Below are 22,833 nucleotides of genomic sequence, written 5' to 3'. Positions count from 1 at the left end.
CCCAGTGATTCAGAAAGCATTCTCTTTAGCAGTATTGGCTGTCAGAAATTTAATGAGTCCCACAGTTGTGATTACAGCAGGCTTAATGATCAGGAATGTGAGCGGGGACAGGAAGCTGACAGATTTGTATTTATTATAACGGACATCACTCCCTTATGAGGCCCACTGCAGCTCACACCAACAGCTTCCCGGATGGATATGAAGCTCTGATGCATTCCCAGCTACGACTTAAATGATGTGATAGTGAGTCAAAATGCAAGACAGAGTTTGGTAGGTTTTTTCTGTATGCCAGCAGCAGATTACACATGAGAAATTCAATCAGATGGTAATGATTCGATTGACTGGTATTAAACAGGAGTTATTCTTATTATTTCTACATCATTTTTATTTTATTTAGATGGATAAGTGGTTGCCTCTGGCTAAATTAAATAATGAGGCTCTGTCAAACTGTAATAGAACATCATAAATAGAAAACACTATTATCGCAATCAAATATGTTTTCTATGCGAATTGTACAGTATTTTGCCAAGCTATGTTATTTGTACTTATTATATAAGGTCACATACAGGGAATGATTAGGTGACATTGTCTTAGTAGCATAAATAACACAGTGGCAATAACGTTTTTGCCATCGAATTGATTGTAAGAGTTAATGAACACATTATTAAATGTGAATAGTAAGAAAAGACATTAATCAAGTTTATTCAATTATTAAAAACCAACAGAAGTGACATCGAATATTTTAACATCATCCTTTAATTGTAAGCGTGTTTGATGTGCAGTAATTGTACGTTCTGCTTTGTGTTTTTACTTTGCCTTGATGGGGTGAATCTTGGGCAAAGCACTAATAGCCTTGCTTCACAGTGTCGGCAACATCGTTTTTGAGGGTTTATTTTCATTTAGATGCAACCACATCTTTTCCTCCTGGTGCTTCTTTTGATGTTTAAGGAGCGGCCTCAGACACTGGGTGGGTTGAGAGGAAATGCAAATAAATGTGAGGGCAAAGCTTTGCCTGTCATTATACAGAGAGGCGGTAAACACATAAAGGCAAATGTGCTGTGTGTGTGAGGAAGGTAAATGTGCCGTGTGTATGAGGAGATGCAGATCCTCCGATGGGAATGTGTGCAGAGGATCCAATTAGGCTAGAAGACAGATGAAAGTGCCACTCAGAGGCAGAGGAGGTAAACAAGACAAGCTCAAAGAGTCCAAAAGTGCTTTTTCATTACACTCAGCCGTCATATACTTAAACTTTCTTCTACCTGTGTGAGGGTCAGGGATGTCACAGTGGAGCTCTACTCCACTGCGGTATCTGGAAATAATAGCTAGATGCAGGTGACCATGCTGTGCACTAGTGAAAATTGATCCAATACAGGATGTCATTTCCTTTAGCAATACAGCAAGTACCATATTATATCAGAGGGTGTTCCTCTCTAGCAAAAAAAGACCTTCTGTGGCCCTCGGTCTCATGTTGCATGGCTGCGTGGCATTTAAATTGATCTTCAGGTGCTTATTCTTTCCGGCATCTTCCATAATTATGTTATTAGTCAGTTACAAAAATAAGCACTATGTTACCTTAGTTGCAGTACTCTTGAAATATATCACCGGTTCTGGGTAACTCTGGGTGAAATAATTACATGTTTCAGTATAGTAATCCATCAAAATCCGAGCCTCTGTAACCGCAAGACGTCGTCAGATTTTTCTTAGACTAACTTTCTAATTGTTCTCTTTAGGATGTGTGTTTTTGTTTCTCTCTCAGAAGAACTGCAGTGAAAGTAAAGCGAAGCACTTCGCCTATAAAATTGTTGGCCATTAAAATGCAGTCAATGTCAGGTTTTTCGACAGCCACTCAAACCGTTTGAGTGAGGTTTTTTTTCTTTTCTCTCCGAATCGTGGTGGACACGTTCTTCAGGCAGTGGTCTTTATCTGGCTGGTTAGAGTATTTGAAATCCCAGTTGGATCCCGTCACGAAAGCTGTACCTGTCAGTGCTGATTGGTCTTTGATTTACACTGTGCCAATAGGCAGTTGCAATTGTGTCAGGTCATCATTTTTACTTTCCTGTCTGAGCTGCTCCTGGAATGCCATTTGGGATAATTCAACTACAGGTGTAGTGACACTAAATGACTAACTATGCATGAGCGAAAATAACATGCTCTGATGTTATCTATAATATTCCAGGTAAGGTTTCTGAAAAAGGAACTATACATCTATTTCTTTTTAATGCAGCTCTCTGCAGACTGCTTTAAGATAAATGGCGATGTGGCTGTGTGGTATTCCATTAGGTTGTAACTCTAACGGATATCATCCACAGACATCCTCATCAGTCTGGTGGCTTAATCTCTGATTCCAGAAGATGTTCAAATGGTGTAGACAGATAGAGGAGCTTCTTTATTTCAGACATTAAAAGAAAAGAAAATCCTCTGGTTTTATTTTCGTGGTGTTGGCCATCATTTCTCATATTTATGATAACATTGTACTCAATAAGGTAATCCTTGAGTTCTGGAAACATACTGATTACTATCAACGGTATACTGAGGCAAGAAATGTGAGCAGCCAGGTGATAAGAGAGGCTATAAACAAGCCAAGCAGTTTGAATAAATTGTCTACAACTATAAGGAAAATAAACTACATTCCATCTGCATCCCACTAAACCTCTTTAACACGTGCTATGGTTTTATGCTGCAACCTTTTTGGGTACAGTTTACTGTATGGGATACACTGACAGGAATACATAAGTCACCTACCTACTGCACTTGTCTGTTAACCACACTTATTTAAGATGTTCATAAAGTCCAGTTAGACAGTTCAGTCATCCAGAATCAATGACTTTCCTGTTCAGTATATAAAGTATTTTATTGTCAAGACTAAACTCTAAAAATGTACAATTTACAAGGTGATCCCAGAGTTCAGTACACGACCGGAGTGTTAGTTCAGGTAATAATTGTGTTCTATGGTTCTAAATGAACCATAGAATATGAAGGGAGATTAATAATATTTGAGTACAAAAATGATGTTTTCTTTAAATTGTAAACAATCCTATGCTTCAAAGCCCTTGGGAACAGCGTATTTTCTTTCCAAATGTGTAATAGACATTTCTTTTATATATAATGATAACTTAAGAATGAAAAATAAATCTTTGTCACTTTATTAAAAGTGTGACAAATGTGTTGGATAATCCCCAAGTTTAAGAATGAAAGTAAATGATTAAAAAAAGTACAAAACCAAATTTTGTTGGAGACTCTTTAAACATACTTTTAAGCGCCATGTTTTTTGGGGGGTTTTTTTCAGTACGTAGTCATCAAATTTAAACATAATTTATGATTTTTATCTATTTATTTTATTTTTTAGCAATATTCTTTAAAGCTTCTACTTTGCATCAGATTGGGTTTCAGCTGCTAGTTGGCTCGAGCTGCCTCAACACTTTCGGTCACAAAGGAATAATTTCTTCCACTCTGATGAAACTTACACCAGCTGAGCAGCAAGCAGGGTAAAAATCGACTCTGAAAAGGCTAGATACACTATTTAGAAGGCTTACAAGGCCATGCCGCATTCTTCAGATGTGCACATGCAGCTTGCTCAGCTCTTGTTTACCCTCGCCAGGGTGCTATTACTTTCATATGGCCTGGGAAAAAAAAAAGACGAGTTGATGGAGAAACTAAGTGGTAGCTTGGTCTGCAATCGCAGCCATGGCGAGATTGTTTTCAGGTCATCAATGACTCGAATCATCTAGCTTCAGACTGCCTTTCTGCTCATTGGGCAAAATTGATTGTGTTCTTTAATCTTCTCCTTTATTCACAGAGGCTGTATTGATTAAAATACTGTAAGCTGTTGTTGCAGCCATCTGTAGCCACTAACAAAGATGTAATCGCTCAAAGCATCCAACTACCAATTTGTGCCAGTTTTCACTTCCTTTCAGAGAACTTTGCCAGGGAACTGTGAATTACTTTAACTGTGCATTTTCAGCATACACACTGTGCTGTGTGTGTGTGTATGTGTGTATGTAATTTTGTATGTGTATATAAAGGAAGGAGTACTGCAGTGCTGCTTGCACTCCAACTCAGTTTTGAAACATGCTAGTGGAATATTTACAGTTCACATCCTTATTACATTCACTCACTTGGGAAGTTTTTTGGTGTTATTTGTATTAGAAAGATTAAACTTTCACATCACGTATCTTAGTTTCCTGGGCGCATTATAATGCCTGAGAGAATATGTCTATGTTTTTTCGATAGGTATTGCAACGCTTAGTATTGCAAAATGAATTTGCTCTGTCAATAAATCACCATAGTGGCAAGTTGAGCAGAGAAGGTGTGGAGGAAGGGATCTTTCTCTTGAGCAAAAACAATGCACAGAGGAGAGCTTCTTTTTAATCATCACTATCAAAGCAGACAAGCAGACAGCAAAAGCAGAATTTTCCAGGCTCTTGGGCAGAATGAGGCAGCGTTTGAGGATCATGCTTAAACTCAAGAATGTCGCCTACGGGTAGATAAGGTGATTATTCAGCCAGCCAATTAGGGGGCTGTTTACATGTTTATCCCGTTGTCCTGTTTTTTCCCTTCCCTATAGTACCAATCTTTATAGCTACCAACCCTGCGATATACAATAATATGCACAGATGTTTACAGGTGTTTACATTATGCATGGGGAATCAGGGTAGACATGGTATCTACTAAGGATTTCTGGCTGGTAAGAGTAAGGCTAACCTTTGCATGTTGGGAAGTTTTTAAATTAGAAGCACAGTACTTTGCAAAAATCTTGGGTCACCCCTCATTTCATATTTTGCTAGGAATCACTCACTATGTGTTAATAGACCTCTCTGCACTGAATCATACTTGTTATTCATCTCTGGCTCTCTTCCACAGCGTGTCTTTTTATCCTGTCTTCCTTCTCTCACCCCAACCGGTCACGGCAGATGGCCGCCCCTCCCTGAGCCTGGTTCTGCCGGAGGGTTCTTCCTATTAAAAGGGAGTTTTCCCTTCCCACTGTCGCCAAAGTGCTTGCTCATAGGGGGTTTTTCTCTGTATGCGTGATTGTAGTGTCTACCTTACATTATAAATTATATTATATTGTTGTGATTTGGCACTGTATAAATACAACTGAATTGATTTGAAAATGGGTTGAGTGGAGCATGAAAGTCAATATTTGGTAGGACCATCACCTCAAGGCAGCCTGAATATTCTTAGGCAAGCTTTGTCGCAATTTCTTTAAGTAGTCCTCAGGAATAGTTTAACAGGTTTCTAGGACTTTCAAAGCTATTCTTTTAATGATGCCTGTCTTTTGTTCAGCTCTCTATCACAACCTGGCATCCACATATGTGGACATCACATTTTGGGTTATTTAGACCAAAATACTCAATTTTGATTTACAAGGGCCTGATATCCACTTACGAGGACATTATACTGCTACTGTTCTATCAAAATTTTAAACGAATATCCTCATATGTGGCTCTTATTTTTCTTAAAAACAAAAATAAGCTAAAAAAAAAAAAAAAATCTGGTAATTCTTTGTTTTGACGTTCTTGGGCCCCAATATGCCCAAATATCGAAGAGAAATTAAAAATGCATGCCGTGGAAGAGTTCGGGTCTTAGGAGGTTAATGTAGAGATCCGGGGAGGCCAATCAGTGACTGTAGTATTCCATTGTGTGTTTTTGTATCCTGATATGATTGTATTGGTAGTGTATTTAGGATCATTATCATGCTAAAAAAAATGTAGCTGTTGCCAATCAGACACTTTGCAAATGATATTCCATGTTGGTTCCAACTCATTCCTGCATTTATAATTACATAGACTTTGACAAGATTACAGATTGCTGTAAATACTCACTGTTGTACCTCTCTTACAGTCTCTTCTGTGCTACTGATGATGATTTGAACCAAAAATTACAAATTTTGACTTGTCACTTAAGACCTGTTGCCACTTCTGGCATACTTTAGCCTCTTCCTCCCTATTCCCTTAAGAATGTTTTCTGGAGCAGCCACCCTTCCATTGAAACCATTTCTGATGACACTTCAGTGAAAAGTAGATGGATCAACTAAAAGGCCAGATGTATCTCTCAGGTCCTGTGTCAAACCTTAGCTGGATTTCTTTCCCTATTTCTGAAGGATATGGCTTTTAGAAACTGTTCATCTGCTGTAGACAGTTTTGTAGGCCTGCTTGTTCTTTTTGTTCTCTACTTGTCCAATGTCCTTTATTTTTTCAAGGACGTGGACAAGTATGCTGTTTTCAGCGAGTGACACTTTAGGAATTACCTTGTTGGTGCAAAAAGAGCTATTTTATGCCTGTCAAACTATGTTGTCTTTGGCATTCAGATTCAGAGAAAAGGAATGAGCTGCAAGTGAAAAGGTGTCTAAAGATACAATTTAGTATTGGCCCTTTTTAAGTTTTCTGTTATGTGTAGATACAACAGTGGCCCATCCCTTTAGTTAGGTACCCATTTGAATAATTCATCAGTTCAAGTAATTCAACAAACAAAAACATCTTTCCACTGAAAATGATCAGGTGCAAGGTGTTCAAGAACACTTTAAAAACTTACAAGAAAGTTTGTCTTGTTGGAAGCAAAATATATAGGAATTAAGGGGGACTAAATTCTAAAGTATTGTATATTTTATTTTGTTCATGCATGTTTGCCAAAGTGCACTTTCTTTCATTTTTTAAATCTAGCTTTTAAAGTATTAAAATATTTTCTCTGACATTAATAACAGCCCTGCAACTGATCCTGACACCCATCCTTAGTCCTTTTTTTTTTAATTTATTTTTTTGTCAAGTAACAACATGCTCATGTCAAGTAGTTTAAGAAAGAAAAGAGGAGTTTTCTAAAAGTCATGGAGGATTGATTCTGGCTCTTAACAATTTTAATATCACATCAGACGTTAGTTTGACATTTGTTTCAGCTGAAGGGCATAATTATGCATGTAATCAGTTTAATGTTGTAGCATGTATTCTCTACAAAGGTGACTATCTGCTGAAGTAAATACTGAAATGCTCACTAGAGCACATAGAAAGACTTGCATATTGTATTTCATCCACTATCCTTCCATATTTCTTTGTTTTAAAGAGCATGCAGATTTATTGATGACCAAGTTTAAGCAGCTGCAATAATTCAGCCCAGAAAAGTTTTGAGTCATTTTGTACAAGGACAGCACAGAAGGAAGGTAAAGGATTATCCTCACTTTTCAACAATCCATACATACACTACCTGCAGCTTTCCTCTTGACTATTTCTTTAAGGGCATCCAGACGCCTTAACGCCCACTCACATCCTGGGCCATCTGATCTCAGGATTTTGCATGATAAGGTTGGGGCCAAGTTTCACAATGAGCTCACCCGAAACCCTGGCTGATTGGGACCCACACCCATTTTCACACCTTGGCTCAGGCGATTAGAGGATCATCAGGGGGTCCTTTTGTCCCTCTGTGGGGGGAAACTCCCACTAGGTTTAAATCTGGGACTCCCCACCATTTGACCTTAGAACTGAAGAAGCTTCTCGGATGAGAGGTGAAACGTATTCAAGCAACTTAAAGAAGTCCAGACGCTTTTCTTTGCAAGCTCCTTTGACTACGATGACCTGAATGACTGAGAACCTTCACAGACATATTTCTTTAAGGAAATCTGAGGTTTACTTTGCTGTCTTAGTGCAGTAAAACACAACATCTCTTCACCCTCTCTGATTCCTCACCTGATAAAGACTTAATGTCAGTATACAAAAGAATAAAAGATAAAGTTTATCTTCCACATACAGTGTTTGTATACTAAAAAACAGAACTGGTTGCAATGTTCAGTACAGTATTTGTTAGTAGCAAATTTAGACAAGTAGCCTCTTGTACATCTGCTAAATACCAACTTGAGGGAGCTCAACAACTTGGCTAACTCAGTGTTATTTAGATATATTTCAATGAGTCTGCAGTGATTTGCTGAGTACTTGACTTAAATCAGTCCTAGTCTCTTGTCAAGTTGTAAAACAACAAAATGTGAACAACTCCTAGAGGAGGAGAGAGTATTTTTTATGATTTGTCATGTGTATCTGTTGTCACTCATTTGGATCACTTTTTCTGATTCAATTCATTATTTATGCAGTGCATTAGATAAATTCGACTGTCAGGCTGGATGGTTGAGCCATGGCTGAATCGCTTCTCTATTTATGTTAATTTCAGGCAGCGTTCTCCTCGTGTATTTGGGCTCCGCACTGTCGCTGTGCTGTGCCGCGAGGAGGAGATGAATGCTGATGGATGTGAGGATTTCAATGAGTATAAACCAGCTGAGCACTGCTAAACCAAATCTGCACACCAAAAGCACTAGTGCTAAAACTCCTTCTGCACTTCTTAGGTCTTCAATCTCATAAGCTAGTTTCCCACTGCTATTGCGCCTTAACCTCAATCTTTGCCAGATACAAAATCAAGCTGGATTCAGATGCGGCTCAGTATGGAGGTCACGGACGGCTGGACCACAACACGGAGTTCTTCACACAGCCCGAGCCCTTTAATGGCCGCTCTAACTCCATCCAGGTAAATACCTACGGCATCACATTCTGTGACTTATAAAAGGTTATCTTTTGTTGAATGTCATTGTATTTAAATGTAAAGTATTCTACAATTGAAAATCCAGGGCTGTTGTATTTTAGAGTCCACTCTCTACACCACTTTTCAAATAACCTATGCTGTATCACCATCCCATTCAGCATACTATTAACATGCTTTTGAGGTTGTCCGTGCTGAAAAAGCGACAAAATTAAGCATTGCTCAAAAATGTCAGCGTGCATACTAAATCACTGTTGAGTGTGCTGTTGATGGACACCATTGTCCCACAATGCAGTGCACATATGTAGGCTAATGGAGAAGTTGCCCACAGCTGCAAAACATCAAAAGGAGTAGTGGGTGGTGATAAGAGAGCTCTACAAATAGAAATGAAGGATTAAAACTTTTGACAAACATTTTTCTTTCTTCTTGTTGTTACCAAATTAATTTAGCCTGTAGCAATACAAAGTCACTTGTCATAGTTCCTTTTATTAGAAAAGTATAACAAATATTACAAAAGTGCAATTTTGTTAAAATTGGGACTCTATGTGAAATGTGGGAAAGAGAAGAATGTGCTGATCATTTAAGCTCTATATGTGAAAGTCAATAGTGTAAGCACGTTAAATAAAGAAGGGGGTGGGGTGATATTTGGGCAGAAAGACTTCACCTCCTGAATTTCTTTATCTCCTCTCTTTTATATCTTACTATAATACACAAAATCTCTGTCTTTGTGTTTCTCAACTCTGACACAGTCATGAGTTGAGCAACTAAACTTGGCACACAGGTACGTGTTAGGCCCATAAAGGTTTTTATCTTTATCAGGTGTTCTGACATCAGCAGTGGGCGTTGGGTGTTGCCTCACACCAACCTAGCAACAGGTTAAAATGGTGTTAAAATTTTGACCATATAAACTATTTACTAGCCCTTACATAATTACATTTTTTTTTTTTTTTTTTGTAATGTGATTAAGTATATCAGTTTTTGTCATCATGAACATGCCACACAATACTGGAGCATGGGTGTGTTCTAGTTATTAAAAGATCCAGAGACATCTCTGTATTTAAGGGACAATGCTGAAAACCTGCACTGAATGTTTGAGATGTTTCGGCCCTCTCGAAAGTGGACTCAGTTGTGTTATGGAAGTCAGTGCATGGGCTCAGGAAGATTTCTGATATCCATAGAACACAGTTTTATCACCACGTTCACACACTGGCCCCACTGTAGCCACTGCAGGTGGGGCAGAGGTGAAATGCATAAATCAAAACTAAGTTGAATGAATGTGTTTTGGGTTTTTTTTTCCTTTTGCTTTTTTCGGGGGGAGATTGGGGTTTCATACCAGCTTTCAAATACATTGAATTCATCTTGGATCCTTTTATAATTAAGGTTTGATATAAAAACTAAGGTGTTAATGGCACGAGCTTTCTTCATCTTCTGAAGGGGTGTATGCACTGGGACATTGACAGCTCCAGAATGTCAAATGTCAGCTACTCCTAGAATGGTCATTGCGGTAAAATTGCTTTTGAGTGTTTGCAATAGTTTATAACATAAAAGTTATCATTAGGGTTTTTTAAAAAAACAAAAGAACTGTAAAACTATAAAGTGATATAAATTACCCGCATTGTTGGTTGTTTTTTGGTTCTCTGTCAGTTGCGTTTCTTTTTTTTCCACATTCATCACATTTTGTTAATTGCTCACAAAACGTGTTGAAAAAGCTGTCTGTGTGTTCATGTTTGGTCCTTTTATGTTTTATGTTTAATTTCACAAATCATTTTAATTAGCCTGAAATGGGTTTTGTAGTGAGAGGATCTTTCGAAGCCTTTCTAATGAGGTTTAAGTGTGCTGGGATGAAAGAGGGCTGCTTGTTCTGGCAAAAAGCCATGGTCTCCCTGGTCTGGGACTCTCAGCTTAACAACAGCAGTATAATTTAGTATCTGGTTCATTAGGATTATTATTTTTTAATACAATATTTAATACAATATCAAGAAAATATATTACAACATTAAAAAAAAACTGTGCCTCTACCAGGGGCGAGCTCCCATTGTTTGTGGCCTCCACAGTGCTACATTTTGTTTTGTGTATATCATATTTGGCTTCTATGCGTTCACTCCACTCATGCTGGCAGTTATCCTGGAGTCATTGAACGTTATGTGAATCTGATATCTACAGCTCCTTTCACATTTCACAGCAAACAATGTGCATTATTCATGGCGCTAGAACTTACCTTTTCATGTGCACACCGCTTAAGCTTGCATGGCATCATGGAGGGGAGAAAAATATCTGGGAGAATGAAGCACTGGGCTTCCATCAGGAGGACTGCTTAAGGCTAATACCATGAAATAAGTCTGTCCTTGAAATATAGAAAGAAACACTGATATGCATTTTAAGCAGAGTGCTTGAGGATCTTCCTCTTGTTTACGTCCCCCCTTTTTTCCCAGTTTATTTATTTTTTTATTAAAATGCTGAAAGCCAATAAGATGTTTATTAATAAAGTCAGGAATGAATTAGTGAGGATCAGCGCAGATGGATTGCATGCTACATCTTATGTTAATGATTTCAATTAATGCACAAGGACAGTGATGTCTCTGAGGTGGTCTGCGGAGTCATCATCTCCTGTTTTTGTTTTTCAGTGTGTTTATTGGATTAAACGTTTTGAGGCGGTACTTAAGTCGTTTCACTTGGTACCAGAGTTGACGTAGCACCTGATGAGGTGTTTGTGTATCTGAACTCAACTTGAACTTCTTCAGATCAATACTGAAAGTGTTGCAGTTAATGGATAGAGGATATTACTCGATATTAAGAGTTGGACGGCGCACTTTAATGCATCAAAAATGTGTTTGGCAAAGCTCACACTGCTATTAAGAGCATCAATTCAGCTTTATTTAAGATTCTGTCGACCCCAGTTTAAAAGCCTCTTCTTCTTTCATGCAGACACTGATCCTCCGTCGTATTAACTTAGGTTTCATCAGTTAAGGACGCAAATTCCACAATCTCTTAAATCTTTCCTAACTCTTATTAATTCAAACACTGCTGCTTCACCCACATCCCTCTTGGCCAAAATGTGAAGTTTAGTTCACAAGTCATCTGCTAATTTTGGCACCATCATAGATTAATGGGGAACGACAGGAAGTGAGAGGAATGGAGCCGACAGAGAGGGAGGAAGAAGGCAAGCGGGGACCCTTCTGTACATACTGTATATGCTTTATAGGCTTCTTCGTGGAGATTGCACAGCGAGACTGTAGTCTTGCATAAAGATGCTTTTCTCCTCCTCCTCCTCACACCTACCTGGTTATGACAAGAATAATCAGACAAGAGCCTCTGCGGGGGCTGCGAGAGGTGCCCACACCATCCATGTTTTATTTAACAACTTTTGCTTTCAAAGTCTGCACAAACTTCTTTTCTCCTGTCTTTTTAATGGGTCTGTCAGTTCTCCAGCTTCCTCGTTACAGTGTGATAATAAACTCTCATATCCTCCAAGAACGCATCACACCTCAGACTGAGAATGCACATAATTGGATTAAGCTAGCAGAGTCTTTTGCATCCTGGTAACATGTTAGGCTGTGACAAGTACCATGTGGCTGTAATACCCTGTGTTTACAAATCTGCTCCTGGACACTTGTCATCCAGCATCTTTTTAGCGCTTTCAGTCTTGTCTGAATTATTGAATTACTTACAAAAGTGACCCCTTTTGCATTTTCATCATATACTATATTTGCAAGTGATATAGTTATATACACATGTTGAACCAAACTCATTAAGTGGAAAAAAAAAAAAAGACCATGCATGCAAACAAACATTTTTAGGGAGAGCTTTACTGAAAGGTAATAGGAGATAAGCCATTTCTAGATGTGCTTTCCAATCTCTTCTGCTTAGGCACAAAGAAACAGGCAAGGACGGCGACCAGAACCATTAGCCATGTTAAGTGCATTTCTTTCAAAACTGTGTAAGATTGCCATCACCTCACAACTGGCAGAAGACCGAGTCTACTCCACCCATGTACAGTCAGGATCAGACCCAGTCTTTATAGGAGAATTGTTTCCAAGAGGATATTCCTCTGATGTGGAAACAAATAAATTTGCTTTGTCCACCAAAAGGCTAGAAAGTGCGCTAAAGGAGCAGTCCCTCAAGGAAACAGTGAAGCCTTTTGGCTTTTTGCAAACCAAAAATTTTGTGCAACAAGCAATACTGTGAAAGAAGTCTCTTACTGACTCTAAATTCATTCTGCAGACAGAATTTGGCAGCATCACAATAATGTCAGACAGAATCATAAAAAGCTACTTTTAGAGAAAAGACGGTACCCTGCAACGGCATGACCCACAGCACAGCTCTGATCTCAACTCATGAAAAGACATGGCACCTACATCCATCTCTATTTAGGACTTACTTGTCCTATACCATACAATACCATACATCTTGCATGAGTATAGATGAGTTTAGATGATAAACAAATACTATCCATAGCGTTTTTACATTTTAAAAGCACCATCATGTAACAAGATTTTCTTTCACAAGCTCTTAAAACCTTTCCACAGTACTGTATGTTTAAACTGTGCATATTTAAATGGCACATATTTATCACTGAATATTAAAGTACTTCTTTGTTTCACATGTGGGACATCTTTAATGTTGTGTGTGCACCCGCGTGTGTGTGTGTGTGTGTGTTTGTATTCAGCTGTATTTAATTTTATCCACTATGTGAAAAGAGTGAATGTTAGAACAGCTTGCCATGAAGCTGAATAAAAAATGATTTTAAAAAATGCTTTGTTCTCCTTATGTGGATTTTTAAAAAAAAATTGACACCCCGGTATCCTCGGCAGGCTTTTTATGGGAATTGCATACATCAAGAACTACTGCTGTTCAACATTTAGAGTTTATTCATTTAGCGAGACAAATTTTAAATAGTCACAGAATAAAATGTCTCAGAGAGAGGAAGCTTATTTTAGGTGGCCCCCTTTGGGTACGTGTCACACATATAGTTTTGTTTGAGTGTTATAATGTCAAATATGTAATGCTAAGAAAGGCTGGTGAATAATTAGCTGCATCAGAACCTTTTGATAAACTTCATGTGCTTCAAAGGGGATGTCTTCTTTGACAGCTTCAAAAAAAGAAATTAAGCTGAAATGAAAAAGAAAGTAAGAGAAAATAGCGAGCTTGTGGCAAATGATCAAAAGATGTACATTTCCATCAGTGAGATCTAACACCTGATGCTGATGAGCATGAAGTGTGAACTAACAGACAAAAACTGTGACATGACATAAGGGGACCCACTTAACACTTTTACATGTATATAAACTTTAAAAGACAAGCTCACACTAGTACACTTTGGTCAGTATATTTTTCTGAACTGTACCATTGAATATGTACTTTGAGACCAGACTCGAACATATTACATGAACTCTGGAGGAATTTCAGCCATCTTTACTCACAGCCATGTGTATAAAAACCTTAACCCTAAGTATCACTGGCAGCTTATCTAATCAGCCAATCACATGGCAGTAACTCGGTGGATTTAGGCATGTAGACACGTTTATTGTGGCCTACTGAGGTTCAGAAAGGTATTGTAAGTAACTTTGAGTGTGACATGGTTGTTGGTGCCTGACGTGCTGGTTTGAGTATTTCAGAAACTGCTGATCTACCACACAATTATCTCCAGGGTTTACAGAGAATGGCTTGAAAACAGAAAATATCCAGTAAGCAGCAGTTCTCTGGGTGCAAATGCCTTGTGGATGTCAGGGGTCAGAAAAGAATGGTCTGTCAGGCTGATAAGAAGGAAACAGTAGTTCGCATAATCGGGCCCACTTTTCACATTTTAGCACCGTTTGCATCCACTAGTACCAACTAAGCACCGTTTAAACACTCCAGCCTACCTAAGTGTTGTTGCTGATCATGTCCATTACTTTACGACTGGTTTAAACTGGTTTCTTGAATGTGAAAATCAGTTCATTGTACTCAAATGGCAAAGTCACCAGATCTCAATCCAATAGAGCATCTTTGGTATTTGGCGAAACAAGAGCTTCACATACTGTAATAGAGGTGCAGCAACTGTGTGATGCTTCTCAAAATTAACTAAGTGGCCAGTGAGTCCAGTGAGTGTGTGGTGGACAATTCATTCAAAGATTGTTTCAAGTAAATAGTTTGGCCTGCTTTTTGATATTTCAGGTAAAGGTTCTAGAGATTATCCGACGTGTGTCATTTATTTTTATTGTTATTATTATTAATCCTTTGTTTGCCCAGGTAAAAATCTCATTGAGATTTAAATCTCACATCCAGGAGACACCTGGCATTTTTTTAATCTAATAATTAGAGCCTTTCAGGTTGCAATTGTTTTGGAAATTCTAATATTATAAAATAATACAAAAGCACAAAAAACCAGAGAGAGCCTTTGTTTTGTTTTTTCTTTTTTTTAACAGAGGCTTTTTGTTACTGGAAATTTTAGGAATGTAAGCTCTATGATCAAAAGGATTATATTTAATTATGAGCAGCAATATTCTTTTTTTTTAAAGTGATTATCTTTGAAGTACTAAAAATCAATACAACAGTCTTTCAGAAATGATGCTGCTTACTGTGAGGCTCGGCTGAAAATATTCTTTTGAAAATAATGGCCTGCAAAATCGTGTCTCAGCTGAAAACGAATCAGGTATAGTTCTTTAGGTCGTAGTTTCAATTAACCATCCAAGTCAGGTTTGTTTTGTTATCCTGTCAGATCCTTAGTCTTTGCCTGAAGTACAACCAACATGTACACAAGTGTTTACAGGGAGCTGATACTTGTTAAGTGAGTAAAGTGAGCCAAACAGAGACATGTCTGGAGAGTTAAAGTGCACAGAGAGCCTATAGTCAGGCAGTGCTCTAGCCTAGGTGCTGGGGTCTGGAGACAGGGTGGATGATATGTTCCTGCGAAGCAGCTCATGAATCCTTTATCGGTGTGTTTGAACATTGATCAGATTTAGTATTAGCCCAAAAGGCTGCATTCAGTTCTGCAAGGGAGTATAAAATCCAAATTCTCATATGTGAGCTTGGTGTGAGGCGATACAGAAGAAGTCAAGAAAGGACAAACGGCTAAGCTGTTCTTCCTACTAATACAATATTTTGTATTGTGTCCTATTGTGTACCACTTTGTCCTTTTCATCACATTTTGTTTTTAATCCCTATTGTTAATACCTACAATAAATTATCAAATTAGTTATTGCATTACAGTAACCATTACCTGATCTGTCAACAACTGCTGGCTACAGCAGCGACTTTGTGGTTGTGATTCTAAGATGTGTGTTGCACACGTGGTCATATTGGCATTTCCTATACATTGCTGCAATGATCTGCAACTTGCGGAAATATTGCATGTGTCGTTATTAGTTTTTATTTTTACGTGATTTTAAGTTTTTCTTTTCATTGCAGTTGAGTTCAGTTGAGTTTCAGCTAATTTCCTGAGTGGATTTGCTCATTTAGGACCATTTTTAGCTCATCCAGCAAAGAACGATGAGCTCATGCCACGGTGAGGCATCCATCCACAATTCACAAGAATCGATACTCCTCCTCATTGTGCGGAAGTTTTATTGAAACTTACACATCTAATGGATCTTCACCTAAATTGTGCTCATGGTCAAGGTCAGATTTGTCATTTTTATGGCCACTTGTCATGGGTTCACATATTTTCATGCTTTTTATGTCCATGGATAATACTGACCATGCAATGATAATACTCCTGAAAAAGCTTTCAATTGATGGTGAATGAGATTAATTTGTATTGGATATGACCGTTGGCGATCCTATTTAAATTCATAGTGGATTTTAATTCTCATTTGTTTGTGTAATACAAACAAACAGTGACATTCACAGACATTCTGGTTATTGTTTGAAAATATTTCATGTTTAGTTTTTATCAGTTTTGGTCTTAGTTGTAGTTTTCCTAATTATTTTAATATGGAGGAAATTTATTATGGTGTATTATTCAGAGGTTTAAATGTGTACCAATACAAAGACAACACATGTTGAAGGTCACTCAGACACAAACCAAAGCCTAATCACACTGGTTGTGGTAACAAATTTGATCACACTGACAAAGACTAAATATGTTTCCAGTAATTTCCACAATGTTTTAGCTAATTACGTGAGTACTTGATAAGTTTTCCTTTTTCACAAATTCTAATTTGTTTGTTTTATCTCACTGTTATTAAATTGTGTTTTTTCACAACTAGTTTTATTAATAACCAAATTACCTTGATTGGCAAATGCTATAACGTCTAATAACGCAAACTTGATTTTGTCCTTAAAAAAAAAAGGTTCTGCTTCCATGGACAGGGTTTCACCTCATTTTGTACCTAGTAGTTTAGTTCAGCTGGCCCTGTGTTTGATGAGATAGAAATATAGATATAAATGAATAAGTCAGGAGCTGTGTATATATACTGTAAAGGGAATTATTTTTCACAATCTAGTCTCTCAGTGTTAGTGGATGGGTTCAAAACAGTATGTCAAGTATGTATGTGCCTAACGTTGCAAGGAGTAATATGTTAATTAGAATGTCTTCCACTAATTGCTGTGCCAACACTTGAGCGTATCTGCTGGTCCTTTTTTCACAGATTAATTTATAATTTGTCACTATTTCTGTCTGTTTGGTGGAAATAAAAGCTGTTGACATATTCCAGGTTAGACGCAGTGGTAGCTTTTGTCTAAACAGGTGCAGCGATTCATTCTGCCTTTCCTTCTCTCCGCGGTGCTTCTATATGGAGACTCTCCCACTGTGACTGTTTAATTAGTCACCAATGTCTGTGTCAGTGTTTCAGCGCCGGGCTGTATGACTCCCTCGGTGACAAACTGTTGCCAGAGAAGCACATCCACAGTAAGCTTAGATCCACTGATGCTGAGGGGCGACTTGAAGAGTTCAGGGAGTGATTGAATTGTTTACAGCTCTGCTGGCTTTTTTCGTTTTCTGTTGGGAAATATAGCATCATTTATGCCCGCTTGGCTTTTCCTTTGGCATAAATCTGAAATGACTAATGGTACACAGCAGCTTCCTGCTGCCAAATGACGCTGTGAGTATCAAAAGGATTGATCAAACACTTTATTAGCTACTTTTTGAACTATATATGTGTATGTATATACATAAGGAATGTGACATGCCACGTTTTTTTCTGTTTGTTGTTTTTCCCTGACTTGTTTCTTCTTTACCCCAATGAACTCAAAGATTCTTTTGAAATTACATTATATCTTTACAGAATCAAACATTTCCAATTGATTCACAGTCCAGTGTTTAGAGATGATGATGAAACTCACAGCTACTGCATTGATGAGAGAGTTCAGAAATTAAAACTAGCAGCGTGCCTCCACTTCTGGCAAGTTTACTCATTTGCAGATTGTTCAGTTCACTGAACATGCTTTGAATAGATTGCAAATTTAATTATATGTTTTTAGACAGATGAAGTCCACCACTTCATGGAGATATGTTTAAGAAGTTGAAGACACCTCTCCTCATTGCAGATATGCTGACACCACTGCCACCCAGAGGTCTTTGTGCAGTTGCAATTCTGTCACACTTTAAATATTCTTAAAAGATATTATCCTCCGAGTAGTCTTAGACCACCTTTTCCCTTATATATCATTTTAAAATTGCATGTTATCCTCCTTGCATTTCTTTTTTTTCTTTCTCTATCCTACTCGTCTTTTTTTAGCCATTATGTCATCCTTGATTTTGAGAGGTGACCATGTCTAGTCATGATTTCTCCCTCCTGAAAAGGATAAAACTTAACACTCATTAATCTTCAAAATTGATGATCTTATATCAGTTATATCAATGTAGTCTTTGTAGTGCTTGAAAAAAAGGCAAAAGGACTTAAATTTGTGAAGTTGTTTCGCCTCTCATGCAAAAAGCTTCTTTAGTTCTTAAACACTGAGCCCATCCCGTGGTGGATCGATCCCAAGATACTGAACCCAGAGTTATTCCTGATGCATGCAATGGTGTTAGAAAGCAAAAAAGGCTTGTGTAAATGAGCGAATAACATGTTGTATAAATTGTTTTGAGTGCTCAAGTAGAGTAGAAACGCCATATAAGAATCAGTCCGTTAACCATTTAAACAACTGACAGAGTGCCAGATATTTAACCCCTAGTAGCGGTTGTCCCCTTGGAGGTGATTGTGTGAGTCCCCACATGGGAATAGTCCATTCTTGTGCTCATGTGCTGACTCACATAATTAATAGCGGGTCAACAACCCTCAGGGCATTTGTTTTAGAACTAGAGAAGCCTCTTGGATAGAGGCAAAATGTCTTCATGAACCTAAAGAAGTCCAGCTGCCTTCTTTCAAACACGCATGAATACTGTGACCTGGATGACTGAGACACCTTGTTAACATCATTAATCTTCAATTGTCATCTCACTTTTCTCCCCACTTTCTCCCCTGCCACTGTGTCTCTCTTTCTCTCTCAGGTCTACATCCCCTGCAGAACAGCTATTGTCTTGGCCAACGAGGAGATAGATTACTGTTATTAGAGGATGATTGTCTCCACAGAGATCGGGATTGAGAATGGATTCCAAACTCTGACTGAGTGTTAACAATCACCTTCATCTTAATGTCAACCTTGTACACCACCCAAACCTACTTTTTTTGTGTTCAAGCCTTTTTTCTAAATGGGGGGAAAAAGCATTGCCGAGCTATGTGCTTTCAAATACCATCTGCAACCTAAGACGCTGTGTAACCCCATTTACCACAGATTGGTCCATTTGGGAAGTGTCCAACCTAACCAGCAGCTAGATGCTAAAACTCCAAACCCTGCCGAGTCCATCCACCACTAGCCAGCAGCCATTTATAGGTACTCCTGCATTTGGCATGACATCTGAAATACATGACCGGCAACTGTGGCAGAGGAAAGTGGTACCATAAAACCAGCATTCATTTATTCAAAGATAATACAAGCTCAGGAATGTTAGGCATGTTTAAATACAGCATACAAGGTTTATTATTTTGTATTTAAATATAAATAACATTGTAGTTTCACAGAGATGGCAAGCACTACAGTATTACTAGCATTTAAAATCAAAATATTCAGGTAGGCTGTTTAATCACTGGTGATGTGTCTTTGTTAATTTGCATTGCGGGACATTATAGGTGTAAAATGTATTGTAATTTGCACAAAGCATTAAACTGATTTGAATTACTGTACTTTTTAATGAGTATCTAAAACAGTTGTGTTGTAATGTTTGAATTTATGCAGCTACTGGGAGCATTTAAGTGGTTATTTATGGTTCAGTTATTAAGCCGGTAATTTGCAGCTGAAGCACTGATAAAATCACTTAATTTGGAGTGTTCACAGTGTGTTGCATAATACACAAGCAACATTTGGCTGAATTAGGCCGTTTTTACCCACTTTGTGTAAAGTATTGCATAGTTTTCTCCCACACTAGATCGCATTAGAGTAGTTTATGAATTGTATGTTACACTGTGCTACAATCGACAAGAAGAACTAAACTACTGAAGACCAGTGTGTCCTTTTGTGTTAGAAAAGACAAGGATGACTAACACACTTGACTACTAGGATATGATTTATGTGCACCGTGTTCATTAGGGATTCCCCTGGGAATATTCCAAAAAAACACCGAAACGGCCTAAATTCATGCAGAGCGCCACACGTGCCTCCTCCAATTAGCAGTGACTTTTGTGACTTTAGTCTCAACACAGTTGATGATTGAACATTTCAAAGAGCAGCCACAGTCCTCATTCTGTGTTATAGAATCCATCACAGTACCTATGTGAGGAGGTTATTAATTAGCTAAAACATCCTACCGTCATAATAGGTGACATTTGCAAAATGTCATAATGCGTTTTACAAATGAGTGATATTTGGTCTGCTTCGAGTCTTTACGTTGTCTTGTTTTTCATCCTCCTGAAAGTTGGCATATCATCACCATTTGAAGCACTTTCTAAATGTTTTATCGAATCAGCACGAGTAAAAAGGGAAACGAGGTTGCTATGTGCATCTCAGATAAAGCTCCGAGGTTGTGCCATCCTCTAGAGCATTATTTCAGATTCGGAGTCATTTAACCACCTATTGTAGCTTATGGCAGGTTTTGATCTGTGTCCCGTGCAGCTGGAGGAGAAAAAAAAAAAAACATTAATTTTCAGGACCACCCGTCTGTGTGCAGCCAAAAGTGTCATGAACATGTCATTTCTTTTTTGTCTAAAAGCAAATGCGTTCAAAAAGGCCTTTTCTCTCTTTCAAGGAGCACAGAGACGATCACTCTGCATATATTCTAGACAACGAGGTTGTGAGACTAAATTGGAGGGTATAATCATCCCTCATCTGACCCAATGTCATTGTCATTTTAGCACTGCCAAAATGAATTGTCTGCAGTTGTTCTCAAAAGTAAAATTGATGTCTGATATACTGTAACAATTTCAGCATATTTCTTTCATTATTGCTAATGATAATAAATCAGTCCCTGTCAAACCACGAGAATGTGAATGCACTGAATTTGCTCTCTGACTACTGATACTGTCCTATTGCGCAGTTGGGGAAATGTGGAGGATTCCACAGCAGTATGTTGTAATGGTACTTTGTAACCTGATGCAACAAATGTGCAGTTTGGTCTTGGTAGTGTGGGAGGTCATCGTGATATTAAATGTAATTTTAAAATGTTAAAAGTTGATCTACTAATTATGTACAAAACTGCCCATACTTAATAATTTTTCTTAGTCTTCCACCTAAATCAATTTAAAATGGAATTATTGTAGCTTCCAGACACATTTCTTTTCATTTTTAAATTGTAATACTGCTTTGAATTTGGACATAATTTGAAGGTAAGTCAAGTCCCAAAATGACTAGTACCTCCCACAAATTTGTACATTTTTATATTTGCAAGTTGATACCTCACTTCTCTTCACGTTGGTCAACAAACTATGGGATTTATAATAATAGTCCCAAACTAAATAAATAACTGTCTTTTTTGAGAGCAGCTACAAACCTGGATTGCGTGTGTACTTGATACTGGACCAGGAAAGGCCCTGACATCTTTAAAACAACAAAGGAAGGAATCTACTTTTCACTCTGCGCTGCAGAACATAAAGTTTCCATTTCCATTTGGTGACTAGGGGAGCTGTGAAATCTTGTTACATGACTATACAGAGAAATCACCTCAGTGATTCCCACAACATGATGTAAGGGGGATGAAAGACATCTCATCAGACAATAATACTTCAATTTCCATTTCCTAGGCATCTGCAGTTTGTGCTACTTACACCAGATTATGTGTCTTTGTGCGTCGGTATTGATACAAGCAGTAGCTTCTTATTAGCAGCTGCACCATGAAAAGCAGTTTGGGAAGATCACAATGTGGCGTTTATTGAGGCTTTTTCACAAAGGTACTGATTCAATTATTTGGTTATTTTTGAGGCATGCGTTTTCTGGGTGTTCTCTCTGGTATTTCTGCAATTGGCTTTCTACCCCGCACATGTTGAGCCTGTCTGTCTGAGCAGCTCGCTGGTTTTGGATTCATGTTTTGAACCTGCCCGACATGTCCCATGCAGCTTTTCTGTCTCCAGTAAATTGCCAAACATAATAAGCTTTTCCTTTCTTTTCATTTTATAGTGGATGGCTTTCATAATGCTATACAATAGAATATAATAATCATGCTGATTTCAAATAACAGAAAAATGCTTTATAGACTAACGCTGTGGCACAACAAATTATGGCCTCAGGTTTGTACTGAACCCATCCTGTCATTCCACACGAGCACTGAATTTTACAAGTGACATCAAGTTCATTCATATATATGACTGCTACAAAATATACGTTTTTTCCCGTCATGAGAACGTTTCACAAATAAACCTTGCACCAATTTGTCTTCTTGCATTTATTAGTGGTTCACAAGAAATGGATGTGTGACATTGGCTTGCACAAGGAGGGACTGGCTCAAAGCTATTGAACCAACTATCGTATTAGCCAGTATTTCGTGTTAGCAAGGAATATCTAGTTTAAAGCGATGATATATGAACGGAAGATGTTATTAAATGGCTTAATCAAAGAGCTTTGCCATTGCTTTCTTCACCTTTGAATGACAAAAGTGTTCAACACTAGGCAAACCGCTACCTGAGAATTATGCCAGTGAGTTGTATCATATTTGATTTGATAGTTTCTTAAATCAGCACGATCAGTATTGTATGTCCTAGGGAAGCTGTTGCATGACACGCCTTCTGCCCTCTAGTGAATGATCTGTGCACTACAGGCAGGAACTGGATGCCACATGCAAAATGGCTGCTGTCAGCTTTGTTTTATTTTTTGTTTTGCGTAGTATGTGTGTTTGAAGTTATCCAATAATATCTGGACAAAAATTAAAATATGTTTCTG

The 22,833-nt window shown here is 38.0% G+C and overlaps 1 protein-coding gene across 1 annotated transcript in view; it reads left to right on the top strand.

Moving 5' to 3' along the window:
• gbe1b (glucan (1,4-alpha-), branching enzyme 1b) overlaps positions 1-20,943 on the top strand; it is a 105,522-nt gene extending 84,579 nt beyond the window's left edge. The window contains exons 15-16 of the mRNA XM_026193026.2: positions 8,382-8,499; positions 18,920-20,943. Of these exons, the coding sequence (XP_026048811.2) occupies positions 8,382-8,499; positions 18,920-18,982 (181 nt within the window). The 3' untranslated portion in view covers positions 18,983-20,943. The remainder of the gene's footprint in view (positions 1-8,381; positions 8,500-18,919) is intronic.
• The last annotated feature ends 1,890 nt before the right edge of the window (positions 20,944-22,833 follow it).

The sequence above is a fragment of the Astatotilapia calliptera genome, chromosome 14 (assembly GCF_964374335.1).
Source record: "Astatotilapia calliptera chromosome 14, fAstCal68.1, whole genome shotgun sequence".
Lineage (NCBI taxonomy): Eukaryota > Metazoa > Chordata > Actinopteri > Cichliformes > Cichlidae > Astatotilapia > Astatotilapia calliptera.
The sequence above is the reverse complement of the archived record's forward strand: the minus strand, read 5'-3'. Positions and strand labels throughout refer to the sequence as shown.